Raw genomic sequence first — 18,790 nt, forward strand, 5'->3', positions numbered from 1 at the left:
TACAGGTAAATCAAATAGATGAGCCACTAAAAAACCAAAATGCATGGAGCATTTATTTGCAAAACATTCCCTAAAGAAAGGGAAAACGAAGTCTTTGCCCTGCCCTAACTCCTATCGCTAAAGTCTGCGCTGAGTGACAGCCGTACATTCTTTATCCAACATACAAGCTGACCCCCTTCTGTCCCCAGCAATCAATAATGACCCATCATTCCGCTTCTAAATTTTTCTTAGGTTCATCCCTCTTCATCCTCACTTCTGCTGCCTTAAGTACTAGATTAAATTAAACTACTTCCATAGGCTAAACTACTTTATTAGGCTAAACTACTTCCTTACATGAGTCCCGTGGTGTCCCCAGAAGACTGGTTCCAAGAACACCCCACATCCTCGATATTAAATCTGCAGCTGCTCAAGTCCCTTACACATAATACTGTAATTTTTGCCAGTGACCCACACATAACCTCCCATATATTTAAAATCATATCTGAATTATTTACAATGCCTAATACCAGTGTAAATGCTGTGTAAACCATTGTTCTCCTGTATGGTTTCAGGAGTAATGACACAGCACACAGTTTGCATGTGTTTGACATACATGCTTTTCTCCCGGATATTTTTGATCCACGGTTGCTTGTCCATGCTGAGGGCCAAGGGCGCAGAGTTCCTGGCAGGTCTCCTTGACTCTGTCTTTTTGAAGCCGGTTTCCTGCAGTTATTTTTCTAAGCGCAAAGGTGGTGGTGTCATTCCCCCTCTTGCAGGCCTCTGAGTAGCTTTTCCTCATCTCGCCCTATGACATGGGAGGCCCTCTACCAGCTGGCTCCTTCTCTAACCCTGTCTTCATCGGAATTGCAGTCACTTGGGACTTCTCAGTCTCTGTCAGAACGACCACGCTTTTTCTCACTTCTCCGTGGATGTGTGTGCATGTTCACATCTCCACTTCCCTCTTGCTTGACAAGCAGGGTCTGTCTGTCAGACAGTGTGCAGCCTTCCACTGTTCTACCCTGGTGTTCCTTACGTACATTTTATCGTGCAGATCACCAAGTGTTATGAATATTTGTCTATTCAATTGTTGTCTCCACTACTGTGCCTCACTATGGAAAAATAAAAGCAGTCTTCACTATGACAAGTTTGAGCTGCCTGACTCATGCTTGTTTTCAAGTATATAATCCAGGCACTGATACATAATAGGCCCTCAAACAGGACTGACAAAGGGACAGCAGTGGCTCAGAGGAGTAGAATAAAGTCTAGATCACAATTTGAAACCTTTCATGTGCATTTAAATTTTAATAAAGCAGTGTGCTTTATTACAGTAGCAATGCTAGCTAGTAAGTAGGCATTTTATTCCATAGCACCTTGAAGATTATTGTATTTTGCCTGTTGCTTTGGTATATATCTTTGTTTTTTTTGTTGGGGGGGTTTTGGGGGTTTTTCCCCCATTATGTTTATTGGTACATTTCAAGCAAACAATACATTTATCATTGGGATCTTGTACCTTTATAAGATACGTCTTGGTTCTTATTCTTTTCCCATACCCCTGCCCTCTCTTCACCCTCCTCATCCTTAGGGCTATATCTGTGGACTGCTGTGTTGGGGATGACTCACGTACCGTATACAGCTCCGTGTTTTTTGGCAGACTTGCATAGTCGTGCAGCCATCACCACGATGTAACCCTGAAACATCTTCCTCACCCCAACAGGGACTCTGAATCCATGAGCACTCATTCCCATGCCCCGCCCTGCCCGGTAACCCCACTCGACTTTATGGATTTGCCTCTTTTGGAAACTCATGCCAATAGAACCATGCACTATGCGATCTTTTCTCCTGGCATCTTGGAAGGCTCGTCCTTTTTGACCTGTATCAGCACTCCATTTTTATACTGAGTAATGTACCATTACATGGACAGACCACATTTTGTCCACCCTGTGGATGTTCACATCAGCGGTTGCACACTTGCGTTGCTACCACTGTGGGGCTTTCATGAATAGCGCAGCTGTGACTGCTTGTGTAAGGTTTTCTCAGTGCACTTGTTTTCATTTTCAGGCATATGGGTAAGGACTGCTGGGTCTGGTGGAAAGTCTATGTTTAACATTTACAAAAACCACACACTGTTTTCTCAAGAGGCGGCACCGTTGTGCAGTCCAAGTGATACAGGAGGGTTGCAATATTTCTGCCTGCTTTGCAACACTTGTTACGGTTAGGGTTGCTTTCCCAGTTAATCTTACAGTATTGGGGGTTTTTATGGCTTTCAAATGTCTTCCGAAAGTTTCTCCACTAACCCCGAGTTTATCCAATGTCATCAAGTCTATAGGGAAGTTAAAGATGTTGATATACCTGGATATGTCGAAAAACAGAATAGAAACGGTCGACATGGGCATTTCTGGATGCGAAGCTCTTGAGGATCTGCTCCTGTCGTCCAACATGTTGCAGCAGTTGCCTGACTCTATAGGTGAGAACATAATGTTCTGTCATGAATGTTTATGCCAAGCGTGCCCCTTTCTTTCTGGGTGGTATAGTTTGTTTATAGATGCAAGTAATATTCTCTTTGCCTGATACAAATAAAATAGTGCACACACTACAATGGCATAAAATAGTTCTTTACAAATCCTTTTAAATGAAATGTTCACTCTAGTTCAAGAAGGCTCTCATTTTAAAATGGTTCTAGTAAATCAATGTTTTAAAAACTGTTATGTCGCCTATAGTATAATATGTTGTTATAATCATTATATGACTTAGAGTAACTTGAAAATAATATGTTTATCTGCACAGGATGTGGCTGTATTTTATTTTTAATGTCTTTATAACATTGTTATAATATAGGAATGACATAAAAATGTACAAATATAGAACGTCTTACCAGTTCTATTATTTTTAAAAAGGACAAGTTAGATGCTTGAAGGTGCGTAACTTGTAAATATGCATTAAGCACTCCACAGTTTTGGTTAGTAAATGTATGTGTGAGTAAAATTATAAAATACAAATTTAATACAAATTTCATATGTATATCTTGCTAATATTATTTAGGAGGGGACCCAGTTAGAAGGGTGATCATCAAATTATTAAACTTTGGAATCAGATTTTACCCTTTTCAAAATGGCTCCATTATGTGCACTGGAACTTGAAGCTTCTGAAAATTAAATCACAGCCTCGGTAACCTGGGAGAAAGGAAACTTGAAGATAAGGCAGTTTGCCAAATTTTTATTCAGCATTTTATTACCACTTCCATTTTTGGCATTCTTTGAGACCTGCAGAGAACATTAGTTTTATCAAAAATCATAGTCTACCTTTTCTTTCTTTCTAGATTAGCAGACTTTTTGACTTACATAATCACATCTTTGAAAACGTGTTCAGTTATAGGATTTGACTAAGAGCTTTATCCAACATTTATCTTCATTTCCAGGCTCTGACTGTAGAAATTCTGACTTAGTAAGTCTGCAGTGAGCCCTTCTATGTGTATTTGCATTAAATGTCCTAGATGAAACTTGCACACAGACAAGTCTGGGAAATATAGCTTTCCATTGTCAAGGAGCCACAGTGATGAGGAAGATCATTCTCTAGTCAACATGACAGGGTGACTAAATTCATAAACTTACACCTGCTCCACCAGAAATCCATGCCACTTCCGTTAGAGAGAAAACTACATGTATTCAGAGAACATAGTTTTCTTAACTGATGTCACCTCCGTGCCAAGAACCACTGCCATGGATGTGGTGGGAGGAGGGAGAAAGGGATGAGCAGAAGCATTCATATAATAGAACGAAAGATAAGACTTGAAAAATGGCAGAAAAAATTTAAAAACATGACTAAATCATTTGCCATAGATCCCAACAAATATAATAAATATGATGAATTAAACTTATTTCGTTTGAAAGAATCAGTATTTCAGGCGGAATATTGTTTTAAGTCCAACTATGTTCTGGTTGTGAGGCGCACACAAAACAAAGCTCAGAAAGTCTGGTCTTTAGAAGTGTGGCAGGAAGTGAAGCATTACGACCATGACGTAATGGTTCATTTAAAACATCTTCCTAAAGCAGACTAAGAAATTAACCTTGTGGCCTGAGAAAGGCAGCATGGGTTAGGACTGCAGAACATCGGGCAGGATGCCTGACTGCCGTAAGACGTGAAAACAGGCCAGTGGTGCTGTATACCTGACACCTTTGTCATGGGACGTCTCGCGGATGAGGACGGCCGCTCTGTTACAGAAGCTTACTTCTCCAACTTACCTCCTACCTGCGGCTTCGGTGGAAGTTGTATTTGGCCACCTGCAGCATTGCCATGGTACAGGATTAGAGATTCACAGTGACTGACTCCTCAGGGAGCGGAGAGATGTCTGGACTAGGGCACTGAAGGCTCGGTTCTGTGGCCCCCGAGTGCTCAGCGGACGGCAGGTTGCCTCTTGTCTTGCTTCTTTGAGCTCCGATTGTCTGTTGACCGACGGACGGAATTTAAGAACAGCGCGAATCAGTACCGCTGGACAGTGTTAGGGAAAGGAAATAGCCGCTGAACTAAGATCTTCCCTTCCATCGCGGCTGCTCGGGTCCTCTGTGGTTTGGGGGGCCGGTGAATGGGGCTGCAGACTGGACAAGAGGCCCCTGAATACCTATGGCCTTTTCTCCAGCTGGCTGCTGGGGAAAATGAAAAGCAGTTTTTTCTTCTTCTAGGTAGTTTTAATAATCAGCTTCTTTTGGATAACAGAGAAGCTCAGTATAAGACAGTGTGACTTTTTTCAAAATAATTCATCTTACTGAGTGACTAAGGGCACACAGATTGCCTGAGTTTTTCTCTGTTGTTAGTTGCCTGACCTTAGACAACTTACTTAACCTCTTAGTTCCATCATCTCATAAGTGGAGGCAGTAATAGTACCTGCATCAGAGTATATGACTTTCAGGAATAAATTAATTCAGGTATGTAAGATTGCTTAGAACAGTCCCTGCCTGTATACTGTTAACTGTTCTGTTGCATAACAATTAACCATAATCGTAGATTTAACGAGAGCACATCTGTTTGCTTCAAAGTTCTATTGATATGTGTAAATGCGACTGAAATATTAGCTACTTTGATAGCATGTTAATATTTAATGCATCAAAGCTAATTATGTATTTGTATAAAAATAGCTAAATCACAGTCATAGCAATAGACCTCCTCTTTTTCTTTAGTACTTCTTAGTTAGGAGCTTAGGATAAAAGGGTAAAAACCTGGGGAAGCAGAGAGGCGGAGTAGGGTGAGAGACCTTGGATTCTTGCGGAGGAGGAGAGGATCCGGGCAGCTGTGACACCGCACTGCACTGAAGGGATCGTCTGCCACAGGAAGCCACGAGCAGTGTGGGTGACGCTGGGGTCTCATCCGACAGTCAGATTCCAACGGAAGCCTCAGAGCCTTTCCACCCCTCGAGGACCTGGAGTGGCACATCTGTCACTTCCTCACTGAGGTTCCTGTAGCAGGCAGGGTGGCCTCTCTCACTTCAGCTGTTATGCCTCTGGGCAGAGCCACTGCCCCAGTCTTCAGAAACAGCTGTCGCCTTAGTCCCCCTCCTGCCTCACAGTTTCATCAAGGAGAGGCAGGGACCACGAGATCTTCTTACAGACTGCGTGGTGACTGGTTTCCTGGTGTCTGCCCAGCCACCTGGAACCCAGTCTGTATCCTCCGGGACCCAATCGAGGGATACAGAGGTGGCCGGATTCTCCAGACCCATGAGTACGCAGCAGCTGTGGTCTCTCTGGTCGGCGGTCGTAACAAAATGTGGCTGTCAGTCATAGCCGCGTTTTCTTGCCACGACTGATAAACAAGCTCAGGTGTTCTTTTCCATTTCCAAAGTGGGTATTGAAGCGTACACACGAGAGCCGAGATGACTCAGATGCCTTCCGAGCGTAGATGAATGCGGCAGTGGGTGTTCAGTCTGCAGGGATGAATTGCCGCCGCGTGAATTGTCCTCATCCCCAGGTGTTGTGGTTTTCGGCTGAGGTGTTAAGCTCCGAATGTTGTAGGTATTTTCTCACAGCAGTCTGATAGGCACCACATTTCTTTCCACTGGAGTAGAGATTCTGAAAGCTTCTGAAGAAAATGTAAATGAGTATGCTGAAATGTGGAGCACAGCGACAGCTTTATGTCAGAGATTCTGCGGCTCAATCTTGCCTTTAAAGTTTTCTCAAAATGCTCAGTATGGGGTGGGTGTGGCCTCAGAGCCCGTTCCCCTTAGTGCCAGCTTTTAAAGATACTCTGCAGCTGCAGACACACACACACACACACACACACACACACACACACACACACTCACACAAACACACACTTTCACAATAACTGGATAGTCACATTGTTCCATCAGTACATTAAAAAATTCTGGAGAAACTTCATTAAAGAAAGCTATACAGTTTTGTTTAATCTGACATTTCTCAAAACATATTTGACCATGGAATTATTTTCAAAAAATGTATTTTTTTGCAGGACACAATAATCTACAGCATGTAAGTGTAGTTCCAATAGAAAGCAAAACCTAACCTAATGTTAATGCTCTACCCTTGGACTTTAGTTGCTTAGCCATATTACCTCATAGGTTGCAGCTGGCGGGATGAGGAGTTGATTATGCCAAATGCAACTGTTCTTCTGTTAGCGTGTAGCTACTGCTCCATCAGACCTTGGGAGAGAGCAAACCATAAAGGTATTGAGGGCATAAATCAGAGTGTAAAAGATAAATAGTTCAAACTTCAGTTCTTGGCGGGGTCTCCTTGGTGTATTCAAAATTGCAGGTTTCTGTGTGTTATGCTGATCCGAGTTAAAAGAATATGAGGTCATACGTTGTAGTTTTCCAAGTCCATAATTACAAGCACGATACTGCAGTGCCTTGGTACTCATCCCTTGGTTATTAGGCTTCATTCAGGTTTGTTTTCTATCTGTGTCATAACGGGAATGCTAGCTATCCGTCTTAGGTGTCAATTGACCATTAAATCACAGCTGGTTGGAAAGTTTTCACTGGGTCCCCTTGCTGGAAAATAGAAAAGGGACGTGAAGTCGCGTTTGTGCTAACAGGGTGAGAGTGGAACCCTTCGTTTTGTTTACTTGTCTGCTTTGAGGTTGTTGAACTCCCACTGATGTGAGTTTTTTACGAGAAAGTCAAAACCAGGCTACACACAAATACTGTATCGGTTTATGGGTTTCTAGAAGCAGAAGGCAACAAATTAGCATGAATTCACAAGCATTCATCACGAGGGATTCCTCTGATTTCTTTTGTATGACCATCCCTGCTGCCTGTATTAAAGAGCCTTCTTCTCTGTTTTAGGGCTGTTGAAAAAACTGACTACTCTCAAAGTAGATGACAATCAACTTACAATCCTGCCCAATACCATCGGAAAGTAAGTGCCAGTGTCTCCTTTATGTCAGCCTCTTAAATCTGGAAATGAAAACATACTGTTCTGGGACCAGGGATTTAGCTCAGTGGTGGCCACCGCCTGCCTCACAAGCAGAAGGACCCGAGTTCGATCTCCGGTACCAAAAAAAAAAACAAAAAAAAGACGAAGAATATTGCTCTCTACTTCAGAACACTTTCTACTATACTTTCTACTGTTTGTTCACAGGTCAGCTTATTTTAGACTATATTTTATTCAGTTATATGCATTTGTCTATATCTTAATTTTATATCTGACTGTTAAATTGGCCTCCAGCTATATAAAATTATGAGAAATATCCAACCATAAATCTTTCAGTAGTAAAACAACTTTACAGACCTCCAGATTTATTCTTGCTGGTATTTTCTATCTAGTACTGATATTTTGACTGCATGGTAATTCTAAATTCACCCAAATATATCTTAAAAAAAATCAAATCAGTTTTTCTGAGGCTCTTCAGTATGTATATTTTACCATTATATGAATAATATTTGATATATAAATATATATATATAAGCTTAATGTATTTTTAGAATCTAAAAGAGAAAAGCATTTTCTTAGCCAATATTCTCAAGGTAAAAGACTAACATTTCTTTTTATGGGTGACCGTGCTCCATTCATTGATAGCAGTTTATTTTTAGCTCAATATTGCTATTGACATTTGGTTCGCAATTCTTTTATGTACTTTTTCTCAATGTTTCATTGCAATGCGTTTTGGCTTACAATTCGTGTGAAGTGACAGATCACACAAGCTGGCTTCCTCCTGAAATGATGTGAATCCATTTTATCAGGATCTTGGCCCTCTTCTCAGTGTGAAGAATTATCTGAAGATTTATCAGACTTGGGTATGCTTGGGAAGACAAAGCCTTGTTTTTTTTATAAAGCAGCTTTATTGGGTATAATTGACGGGGGGAAAAAAGCTGCACATAGTTAAAGTCTTAGATTTGACATTTTTTGGCATAGTATGAGGAGTTGGGACAACCGCGGCTGAAATCCAGATGTGAACGTGTCCCTCACGGCCCTTCTCCTGTGTCCTTTGCCAGGTCAGCAAATGGCTCCGTATCTGGAAAGCTTCACTTCTAAAGAGCGGGACAATTTTGCAAAATTCAAATTCACATATTCACATTCTTGAAAGTAAATTAAGTGTCGATCACTTTCCTATTGCAGTGTCCTCGCCGTACATCGTTATTTTGCCTATGCTTTTTTCCATGTTTTTCCAGTGTAGCTGCAGAGAATGCTACTCTTCAGATACACAGAAGTGACTGTTCAGGACAGTGTGCTGCTTGTTCAGATGGTCTTCCCAGTTGTATTCATACTCACTCACCTTTCGTGTTTGGGTTGGTTCTTGTGGGCAGCTGAATTCAGCTTCGTTTATGTCCACATAGATGATGACTGGCATGTTGCAATCTACGTTCACATTTCTCATTTAAACTAATTACGTTAGCTCCTGAAGGTGAAAGGAAGAGGGCGGATAACCTAAAAGTAGGCCACAATGCTTTGTAGGCAGTGGAACCCTGACTCCGGTCATCCTGAGAATGCACTTCTGTCCAGGGACTGTGATTTCTGGCCAGGTTGTCGGTCTCTTAATGACCTCCCCAGTGCAAACCCAGCTTTTTCTGGTGTCAGAACTGACACTGGAGACAGCTGTGCCCGGAGCTTCTGTCACACATCAGCTTGAGTCCCTGCCTCGCCCTTCGCCAGCTGCACCTCATGCCAGAACTCATTTCTGGAACAGGAAGATGACAGAGACTTTTGTCTCCTTCCCCACGGCCAGGTGGAGCGTGGTAGCCAGGCTGTGCACCACATTCTCAACTCGAGTTAGGCTCAATTCTTATTTTACCACCAGTATCTAGCTGTGTCCCTTGCGGTCTTCCTCGTAATTGAATTATAAATGTGGAGAAAGATGAACGTACCCCATAGTGACTTGACCTAAGCTTTTATGCTCCTGTGTTCAAAAGGAAGAGATGTGGAAACATCAGTCGGCTGTCAGCAGCTTTCCGTCGCTCAGAACAAAAGGCTTGTCCTAGAAAAGCGGGGTAAGTAACTGGAAATGAGAGCACCTGTGAACACTGAGAAGCCTGAATAGTGAGCCTTCGTTTTGAAAGCTACTCATTCTTATGAAATTCTCAGATAACAAAAAGCCAGAAGAAATACTTACATGCAATGAAAGAAGCAATATTTACAAGAGCTGGGCAGGGGAGGCCCTTCCTTGGCAAGCGCAACAGAGCTTGTGGAGATGCATGGAGGAATGGGAGAAATCAGAGCTCCGCTGGACTGAAATCGTTGTTAACCAGCATCCTGTTGGAACTGTCCAGAAGAAAGCTGAGCAAGCTGTTAGTTCTACGGAGACGGAAGGATCCAGAGAAAGGCAACGAGGTCAAATAATTCCAGTGTTTCCTGGTGCTTGGAATGACAATCCCAGGCATCACCTGTCGTGGGATTGACCAGAGAGTGTAATTTATTGTGAAACATAGAAACACCCCGGGGTGACGTGGCCGTAATCACAGGGGCCACTCCTTGGGCTCACTGGTCTCCCCCTGCCCTAGGCTTGGGCCGCGCTGGCTCTCCTGCAGAATCTTCACCCTGCCACACCTTCTCCTGCTTCTAGGTTTTCTCCCTTCTTGTTATCTCAACCCGAAATAGTCTTTCCGACTTTGTGTAAGGCTGACTGCCTCACATCCTCTATGTTCATACTCTAGAACTTCAGCATGCATTTAAATTACTAGGGAAGCCTTTATGAAAGGCAGATTCTGAGCCCCTAGGGGATCCAAGCTCTACATTTGTCACAAACATCCAGGTGTTGCCAGTGCTTCGGGTGCAAGGGCAACACTTTGGGTAACGAGGTTCTGTTATGGCTTTAACTATCACCCCCACGGTGCAGCTCTCCCATGAAGCCCTCCGCCAGTGTGTCTGCCCACAGATTCTCTCTGTGTCTGTCTCTTTTGCTTCCCTCATGGCACTTTTCAGAATCTGTGGTTGCTTATTTTATAGTTCCTCATATTGTTTTATTCTGTCCTGTAAATGCAGACACCACGCCTCCATTAAGATAGTTTTCCTGTCTCAGCTCCAGAATTGTAGAAAATTTCTAAAAATGAATCCTTGACCCTATTTTAACTTTTGGTTTCAATTCCTAGATTGTTTTGTTCTAATCAGAATTCTTTGGTAAGAAGATGAGGATATCAAACACTAATGATGTTTACACTGATATGTCTTTTTATTTAGAACTCTTGTGCTTCTATACTTCACTAAATGCTTTTATTCAGAATGAAAATAAAAAAGGAAAAATAGGGTAATTATGCAAGTGAGTATGGATGCCGGGTTATTCATATACTTGGCTTTCTTTTCATAAAGATTGATTATTCTCTTAAAAGTAGAAAGAAGGTTTATCAAAGATAGATGAATGGGATTCCTTAACTCAAAGGTTGATTACTGTTTTAGAAAGATAAGGTTAAGAATCATAAAAGTTCACTTTGTAAAGATTTTTAATGTCATGATCTTTTGATTATTGTTTCGGGGGAAAATTTAAGGGGTATATCAGAAGAATGTGCTAATAGAATTTTTTTAAAGTGCTGGATATATCAACAACAAAATGTTAGTCTTCTCACTAAATGTTCATGCTTAGGAAAATATAGTTACTTTGCTTTAAAAATACGTTACTTATATTAACATGTCATGGGCTTAAAGGAACAATTATTAAGTATTTTTAAATACTTAATATTTAAAGTGTTTAAAATCTTTAAATGTTTAAATCCTGTTTTAATTTATAATGTGGTAGACACCAATAGACATAACCTACATAAACTGAAGTTATTAGGGTCCATTACAGATTGTGGGAGTGTGAAGGGACCCTCGGACTGTTAAGACTGAGGGTTATTTCTATACGTGTCAGAGTTTGGAAATTGTCGAATTTAGTGAAATTATAATGACTCTTGCCAAACTTACATTCTTACTCCAAGGTAGTCATCTCTATATAATGCTTTGAATGTACACATATTATACCCAAAGACACTACATTTCTAGAGGTTCCTTATGTACTTTAAAAACAATTTATGCTGGCAAAAAACAAGCAATGATAACAAAATGACTTTTTCATATTAGAGAGTGCAGAATTTCTAGGTTAGAGCTACAATGGGATTTCATTATGATCTGGTTAACTGGCATATGCAGAAAGTGTTTTGTTCTTGGTCAGATAATCTATGCTTTATCATGACGTATTCTACCTAAAATTCTAAACTTTGAAATCCTAGAAATGTTAAGACCAGCTGCAGTGACCAGGACTCTTATTCTGCACATGGAATATCAAAATATTTAGCTTTATATTTGGTATTTTATAATCGTACAACTATTAAAAACTACTAGAAGAGTTTATTTTTCAATATCTTCACGTTTAAATAGATTCCATGATCTGTGTGCCAAATGACTTGCCAAATGTTGAGCCTTAAAATATGCCTAGAGGTTTCATCAGAACCAAGAATTGAAACTCAAATGAAAATAATAATAAAGAATTTTTTTGTACCACAATGCTGTGGACATCAAGTGTGGTGAGTTGTAGGCATTATCTCTAGTTCAAGGCCCCATTAACACTGTTTGATATGTATTCTCCCCCATCAACAGATACAGCCTCTAAGGCTGAAGGAAGCTAACCCTACTTCACGGCCAAGCTGTTAAATCCACTGTATCTCATAGATCAGTATATGTGAGCGCTGAGTCACGCACTTTTGTGCTTGACTCTTCGTACCTGGTAATTTCATGGGCCCCGTTGCTCTAGCCAGAAAGGATTTTTCACAAGAGAAACCTCATGCTGAGCTTACTCTTTCTTGGCTTCATGGTTTTTGGTGAAAGCGATAAAAGCTCTGAATTTTGAAGAGGCGTTTTAGAGTTACTCTTTCATAAAGTTGGCCAAGTAGAGAGGCTGCAGGAGTAGGCATCGGGAAATACGAGGACTGGGTAAAGTGAGGCCAGTCCTTCACAGGTGCTTCCTCTGCGGGGTCAGACATGGAGTGAGTGAGATCCTGGGCATCCGTCTCACAGGCACATCCACAGAGCCCTGTGGGGTCCTCTGTATTCAAGTCAGAGCGGACTGTGCCAACTTGTTTCTTTTTCACTTCTAGCTCTGCAAAAAATCTCTGGTTTGCACGCGACTCATCATTTAACTCTGATTATTTTGCCATTCCTTCTCAGCTAAGATGTGGGCTCCTTGGGGGCTGGGATGGTGCCTTGGACATTTATGACTTCCTTCCGCACAGCAAGGCAGTGTGGTACAGAGCCATGTTTGTAAGCCCAAGAATTTGACATCGGCTTCGCTCCTAGATGCTCCACCCATTAACCAGATCCCTCTGCATCTTAGAGCCACATTTTTCTCACCTGCAAAGTAGACACAATAGTACTGAGAGGGTTTTGTGAAACTTGGCGCAAGGTAGCTGCCTTAGTTACTTTCATCACTGCGGGGACAAAATACCTCACACGTACAGTTTAAGAGATGAGACGTTTACTTTGGTCACAGTTTGCAGAGGCTTCAGTTCATAGTCCGCCAGCTCCAAGGCAGGGCTACATGGCACAGGGGCCTGACAGCAGAAACAGCTCATGGTGTGGCCACAGGAAACAGAGATTTGGGGACTGTGATTATTTATGGGTCGTGACTAAATGATAATGGCTCTTGGGGAGTACCATATCCTAATTATAACTGTACATTAAATAATTCTATAATTTTGATTGATTAAGAAAATCTTTAGTACCGTATCCTAACTTGGAACATGTAGAATGTTTTAAAGATGATCTGGCAGTGAGTGCAGCCTTTGTCTACTCATCAGTAGATTTATCTATTAAAAAGTGCTTATAACAATATTTTGCATTTGTATGATACTTTCCTCCTATGCTCTCAATTTTTTGAAAAAAATTTTTTTCAGTCAGTCGCTCTAACTTCCTAGAGAGTGCAAAGAAAACAAAAAGTTTGTACTTGCTTTGAATGGGTGGGGCGAATGGGTAAAATGAAAAATATATTTTCTATATAAGATGATAATCCAGTATCAAAAAAACAAAACAAAACACAACAAAACAAAAAAACAAGGAATTCCCCCAGATTGGGGGAATCTAAGCACAAACTTTGAAAGGGCCGAGGATGTAGCTCAGAGACACCATCCTGCCTGGCAAGCACAAGGTCCTGAGTTGGATCCCCAGTATAAGATGATAATATCTGCCCAAGACCAGTCAGCATTTCAGAGGCAAAATCTCCAAATGATTTTATTTCTAACAGATGCTCCTTCTGTCAGAGTTTTACTGAATTCAGCTTAGATTGAAATTTGGCACTAAAACTCCTGAGGTCTGCTTAGCATATAAAAAAGAATTTGTCTGAAAAAAGTTTGTTAATTTTTACCCCTTAGCCCAAACAACTTAACTAATGTCAATGACAAATTGAGGATGGAATCTAAAACTTAATTCTTAGGCTACAAAATGAAATGGATTTACATCTTCTGAAAATAATAATAGCAAGTTACTTAGCATTCCCTTTATGTCCATTCTTAGTGTTTTAAATGTATTTAAATGTATTATGGGGGTGTGGGTTAGGCTTCCTGGCGCATGATTAAGTACTGTTACCCATTACCCTATGCCCAGAATGAAACCGAGTAACAAAGTAACTTGGCTAGAGTATTGCACGAGTTTTCTTAAGAGTCTAGCCTGAAGCTCCAACTGCCTGGCTGCACAGCTCAGTCGCGCTCTACCTTGGTCCATACCAGCACTTTTGTCCTGGCAATATCAAGCCTTTTTACTAAGAAAAGGTATGGAAGCAGTTCACCTCTGCCAAAAACATCTCTCTCTGCCTCTCTCCCTCCCTGCCTCCCTCTCCTCCTCCTTTCTTTGTCTCCCTCTCTTCCTCTCTCCCCTAGTTAAATCTCTCCTAATAGAGTAACAATTTCTTATTCATCTGAAATGGGCCTTGCTCCCACATATGACTAATCACTTGACTGAATTTTACATTTTCTTGACTGAAACACAGATTTATTTCATGCAACAATCCACTCTAAAAAGAAAATTCCACGGGATAACTTTTACATGTTTTGGAAACAGATTGTTCAAGATTTAATTTTTTTCAGTGCGTGTTGCACCTCTCAAGAGGTTGTTTTAATGGAGAGCTATTCCGGCGTCCAAGTGTTCGGCCCGCATTAATCCTCATTAGACCGGTGTGTAGGAGATGCTATCAAGCAATCTTATAGATGACAACACGGGGGTTAATAGAGGGAATAGGTCACTCGGCTGTGGAGGGCCAGTTTAGAGTCCAAGCATTTCCAAACATTTTCTGCCTAATAACATCACTTCTGCTAAGAATTAAAAGTGAATCAAGAAGGGAAAACCCAAAGCCATTTGCTTTTCCACTCATTAGCCACTAGATAAATAGTAGACTTCATGATAGCTACTGATCGTAAATAATGGTAAAGTGAGATTATACATTATCTGTGCAGTACACTCATAATCCCTCTTCCCCATTAGTGAGGTAATTGAGGGTAAATGGTACAGAAATATTTTTCTAACCAAGAGTTTCATGGAATCCAAAGTAGAGAAAAATATAGAGAATTTTTTAGAATCATTTTTAAAAGTGAGGACAATATTTTTGTTTGATTTCAAACATTATTACTCCCAGTATGTCACTGATGCCGGTAGTGTGTGACACGGATTCTGATAGTGTGTGACATCACATTGGCACAGTCACAGGGTATGGGCCCTGTCCAGTGTCCCTTAGCACATTCTCCTGGATTGTATGCATTCTGTGCACTCTGGAATGCATAGAACTGGGGGGGGCATTAAAGTACTTTATACTTTCCTTGCTGCGTATTTTTACTTTCACAATATGCAGTTATACAGATAAAGCTTCTACAAGAAAACAGTAATCTTTGGTCTGTTTTTTACCTCATTATTACAAGTTCTAGTGGTAACCTGATAATACGTGGTAACTTTTTTATACAGGATCTTTTACTAACACATCTTTTAGGATTTTTCATCAATAAAGTGAGCTGATACTGTAAGTTATGAGTTTAAATCTTTGGGATTTCAGAGATCATTGGGAATTGTGTATTTTGTACTTACTAGCTGTTTGTAACCAAAGATGTAAAACACTTTCAGACTCTAAATCATTAATTCATCATAGCCCACTGTGTAGTAATAATGTCTTTTTTTTAAAAGATTTTTTTTTCATTGAGTTTATTGGTATTTTTTAGGTATACAGTACAGTTACATTCATCATTGGGATCTTGTACCTCTACATGACAGGTCTGGGTTCTCAGTTTTTGCCCTTACCCCTGGTGATGATGTCTTTTGGATGCAGGGGCAAGTCCTGCAGAGTAGTACGCAGTTGTATAGGAAAAAAGCAAACACACGCTCCTTCCTGCTGTGCTCTTCAGCACCAGCACTTCTGGCCCTGCAATGTGTGGGCTTTTCCCGTGCCAAACAGTTCCCTGCTTTCGCTCTGGACACTGAGTGTCCTACAACTTTAACTCAATCCTGACACATCTCTCTGGTGTTGGAATCAAAACCTGCAGGTTTTAAGTCGAAGTCCCATAAGGCTGGCTTCCACTTAGTGGCAAATCCCAAGTTCAGATCGCATGAATTTTTATATGACCAGCTGTATATAAACTAAGGATTCCTATGACTCCTTCCTCATGTCCGGCCTTTTGATGTAAAAGCTCACAAATGAGGGAAACAAGCTGACTGTGTATTACAATGGATATCTCAGAGGGTACTGGGGAGCAACCACAGGAAAGGGACATGGAGGGAAAGTGTTAGGCAGGAATGCAGAGCTTCCATACCCGCTGTCCCTGCACACCTCCTTCCCGGGGGGTTTGAGGGCCTTTCTTGTACAGGCCCAATGGATCACATCATTGGGTCACCCTTCAGCTGCTTTTCTCTTCCCGTAGGTCAGGGGTGGGACCGAAAGTTCCAGCTGTCTAATCGCGCGGCTGGTTTCCCTGACAAGCAGCTCCCATGCTAAAGCTATGCAAGAGCCCAGCCAGGCTTCTCATCAGTACACAAAAAGACAAATTTATTTGGAGATTCCAAGGCTTTTAAAATATTTGTACTAGCCACTGGTTACATTTCAATATATATTTCTTTTTTTTCCAGCTTTAATTGAGTTTATTGGTACATTTTAGGGATACAGTACAGTTACACTCATTGTTAGGATCTTGTACCTCTGCATGACAGGTCTTGGTTCTCATTTTTTCCCCTTGTCCCTGCCCTCCCTTTACCCCCTCCTCCCCTCCCCATCTACAACCACTTTATATCCATCTTTTCATTATCTCACATTTTTTTCTTTTCCCTTTTTACCCTTCCCCTGCCCATCACACCTTCCCTACACCTTTAGCTCCTTTCTTCCTATTTCTCAATGTCAGTATAAATATATATTTCTTAATATAAAACACAACATCACAGTGACCATAACAATGACCCTGCAGCGAGGTGTTGGTACATGCTTGTAATCCCAGCTAATCAGGAGGCTGAGGGAGTAGGATCACTAGTTCAAGGCCAGCCTGGGAAACTTAGCAAGACCCTGCCTTAAACCAAATACGTAAAATGGGATGGGAATGTACCTCAGGGATAGAACCCTTGCGCCCAGGGTTCAGTCCCCAGTGCGGAAAAAAAAAAAAATTATGCAACCTGAAACTGCACAAAACATTCTTAATTGATGGGGGTGGATTATAATTATTCCACAAAAGGTCTTTAAAATCTTTTATAGTACCATTAAATGCTCTTGCTATAGGCTATAAATATATATAGGGAAACGCACAAGTAATGAAACTAATATTTATCGAGTACCCCGTAATTTTAAGCAATAGGGACATTGTGCATTAGAGTTTGTTTTCTCAAAACGGATCGAGATTAGCATGACTGGTCTTGCCTTCTTTTCACTGTGTTATAATAGAGTGAATATCTCTTCTATGCCTCCCTGAATTGTCCTTCTCTTAAGTTTCAATCAGTTTCCCAGATTTCATCCTTCATGATCCTGGTGTTGTGAAATGTCTCGGACAGTCGCTTTAATAGGGAATCCGTCACCAGTGTCACTTCTGGGGGAACAGCTTCATCCTGTGTGTCACAGCCAACTTGTTCATTTGTGTGCCTACGTTTGCCCTCACCAACCCCTCTGCAGCTTCTCTGCACGTCTCTAATAGTGACGGGGTCGACACTCCCATGTCTGGGCATCTCTGCCATTATGACCTATTCAGATCCTGCAAAGGTATCTGGCACACTTTGCTGCTTCCACTAGGCTGCATGCACATGACTTGCCAAGGCTCAAATATTTTCATGTTTATATTTCACCCAGAACTCAGGCAGTGAAACTGTGATCATCAACTGCAGCATAAAAAGTCTCTTCACAAGGATGCATAAGATAGAAGATTTTTAAAGTCAAAATAACTCCGTGGCCCATTGGCTGGATTGATGAAGTTGTACTTGCTGATAAAGAAGAAGTCATCACATTTTCATTTAAGTCCCCCAAGAGAATCAGAGGGGCCAAGAGCACTTTTCAGTGGCAGTAGATAGGCGTGAACACTTGAATCTTGGCCTGTAGTCTTTCTACGGCTGGGAACAAGGGGTCACCGCACCTCCATGATGTGCTGTCCCTGTGGGGCAGGCTGATCGGGGCAGATCACAGAGCCTGGTCCCTGATCACGAAGCTCAGTCTGCCGCTCTCACTGTGGTCTGCGGACAGAGGACACGGCCAAGCTTGGTGTGGCCCCTCACTGTTAAAATCCTGGGTTACACCACCTTGTGGTTGCGGGACAAGTGTTACTTTAATGAAACAACACGGCTGATGTTTTTACCCAGTGGAACGGCATGAAGTGGTGGCCTTGCTGTGATTCAAGAACAACTTCAAGTGGAAAGACAAAAACGATGAGAAACTGTGATTTTTTTAATTATTTAAATATCTTCTTTGACTTTGACTTCTTCATACACCTCTGAATTTCTGTTTTGTTAAATGTCCCTCGTGATGTTGCTACCATGTACTGAGTCCATGAACCAGAACTATTGGTAGAAACCTCTTTTGTTCAAGTCTACAAAATGTATCAAGTGTAAGACGTAGTGCTAGGCTCCTTTTTAAGGGCACAATGGCACCATACCAGTGAGCCTACCACGTACGTACATTGATTTCTGTCCCCCCAAACACAACACATGCAGAGTCACAGCTGTGATCACCTATCACCCCAGAACATGACCACCGCTGCATGTGGGAGTCTGAAAGTATTTAAAGACAATACAGTGGGGTTCACTGATAATAAGGGAAACATTTACTCAACATGTGTTTTTTTGGTGATCGGTAATGGGATGAGTTTTTTGTTGTTGTTGTTTTTTTGTTTTTTTGAGACAGGGTCTCACTGTGTAGTTGAGACTGACCTGGAACTCACTATGTAGCCCAGGCTGGTCTCGAACTC

General features: G+C 41.4%; 1 protein-coding gene across 7 annotated transcripts in view; it reads left to right on the forward strand.

Moving 5' to 3' along the window:
• The window catches only part of Lrrc7 (leucine rich repeat containing 7), a 463,114-nt gene that overhangs the window by 333,320 nt on the left and 111,004 nt on the right, over positions 1-18,790 (forward strand). For all 7 annotated transcript variants that reach the window (XM_010605114.3, XM_033758262.1, XM_033758263.1 and 4 more), the window contains exons 10-11: positions 2,299-2,443; positions 7,268-7,340. In XM_010605114.3, the coding sequence (XP_010603416.2) occupies positions 2,299-2,443; positions 7,268-7,340 (218 nt within the window). The remainder of the gene's footprint in view (positions 1-2,298; positions 2,444-7,267; positions 7,341-18,790) is intronic.

This window comes from Fukomys damarensis, unplaced genomic scaffold (genome assembly GCF_012274545.1).
Source record: "Fukomys damarensis isolate Sample0158 unplaced genomic scaffold, DMR_v1.0_HiC HiC_scaffold_33, whole genome shotgun sequence".
Lineage (NCBI taxonomy): Eukaryota > Metazoa > Chordata > Mammalia > Rodentia > Bathyergidae > Fukomys > Fukomys damarensis.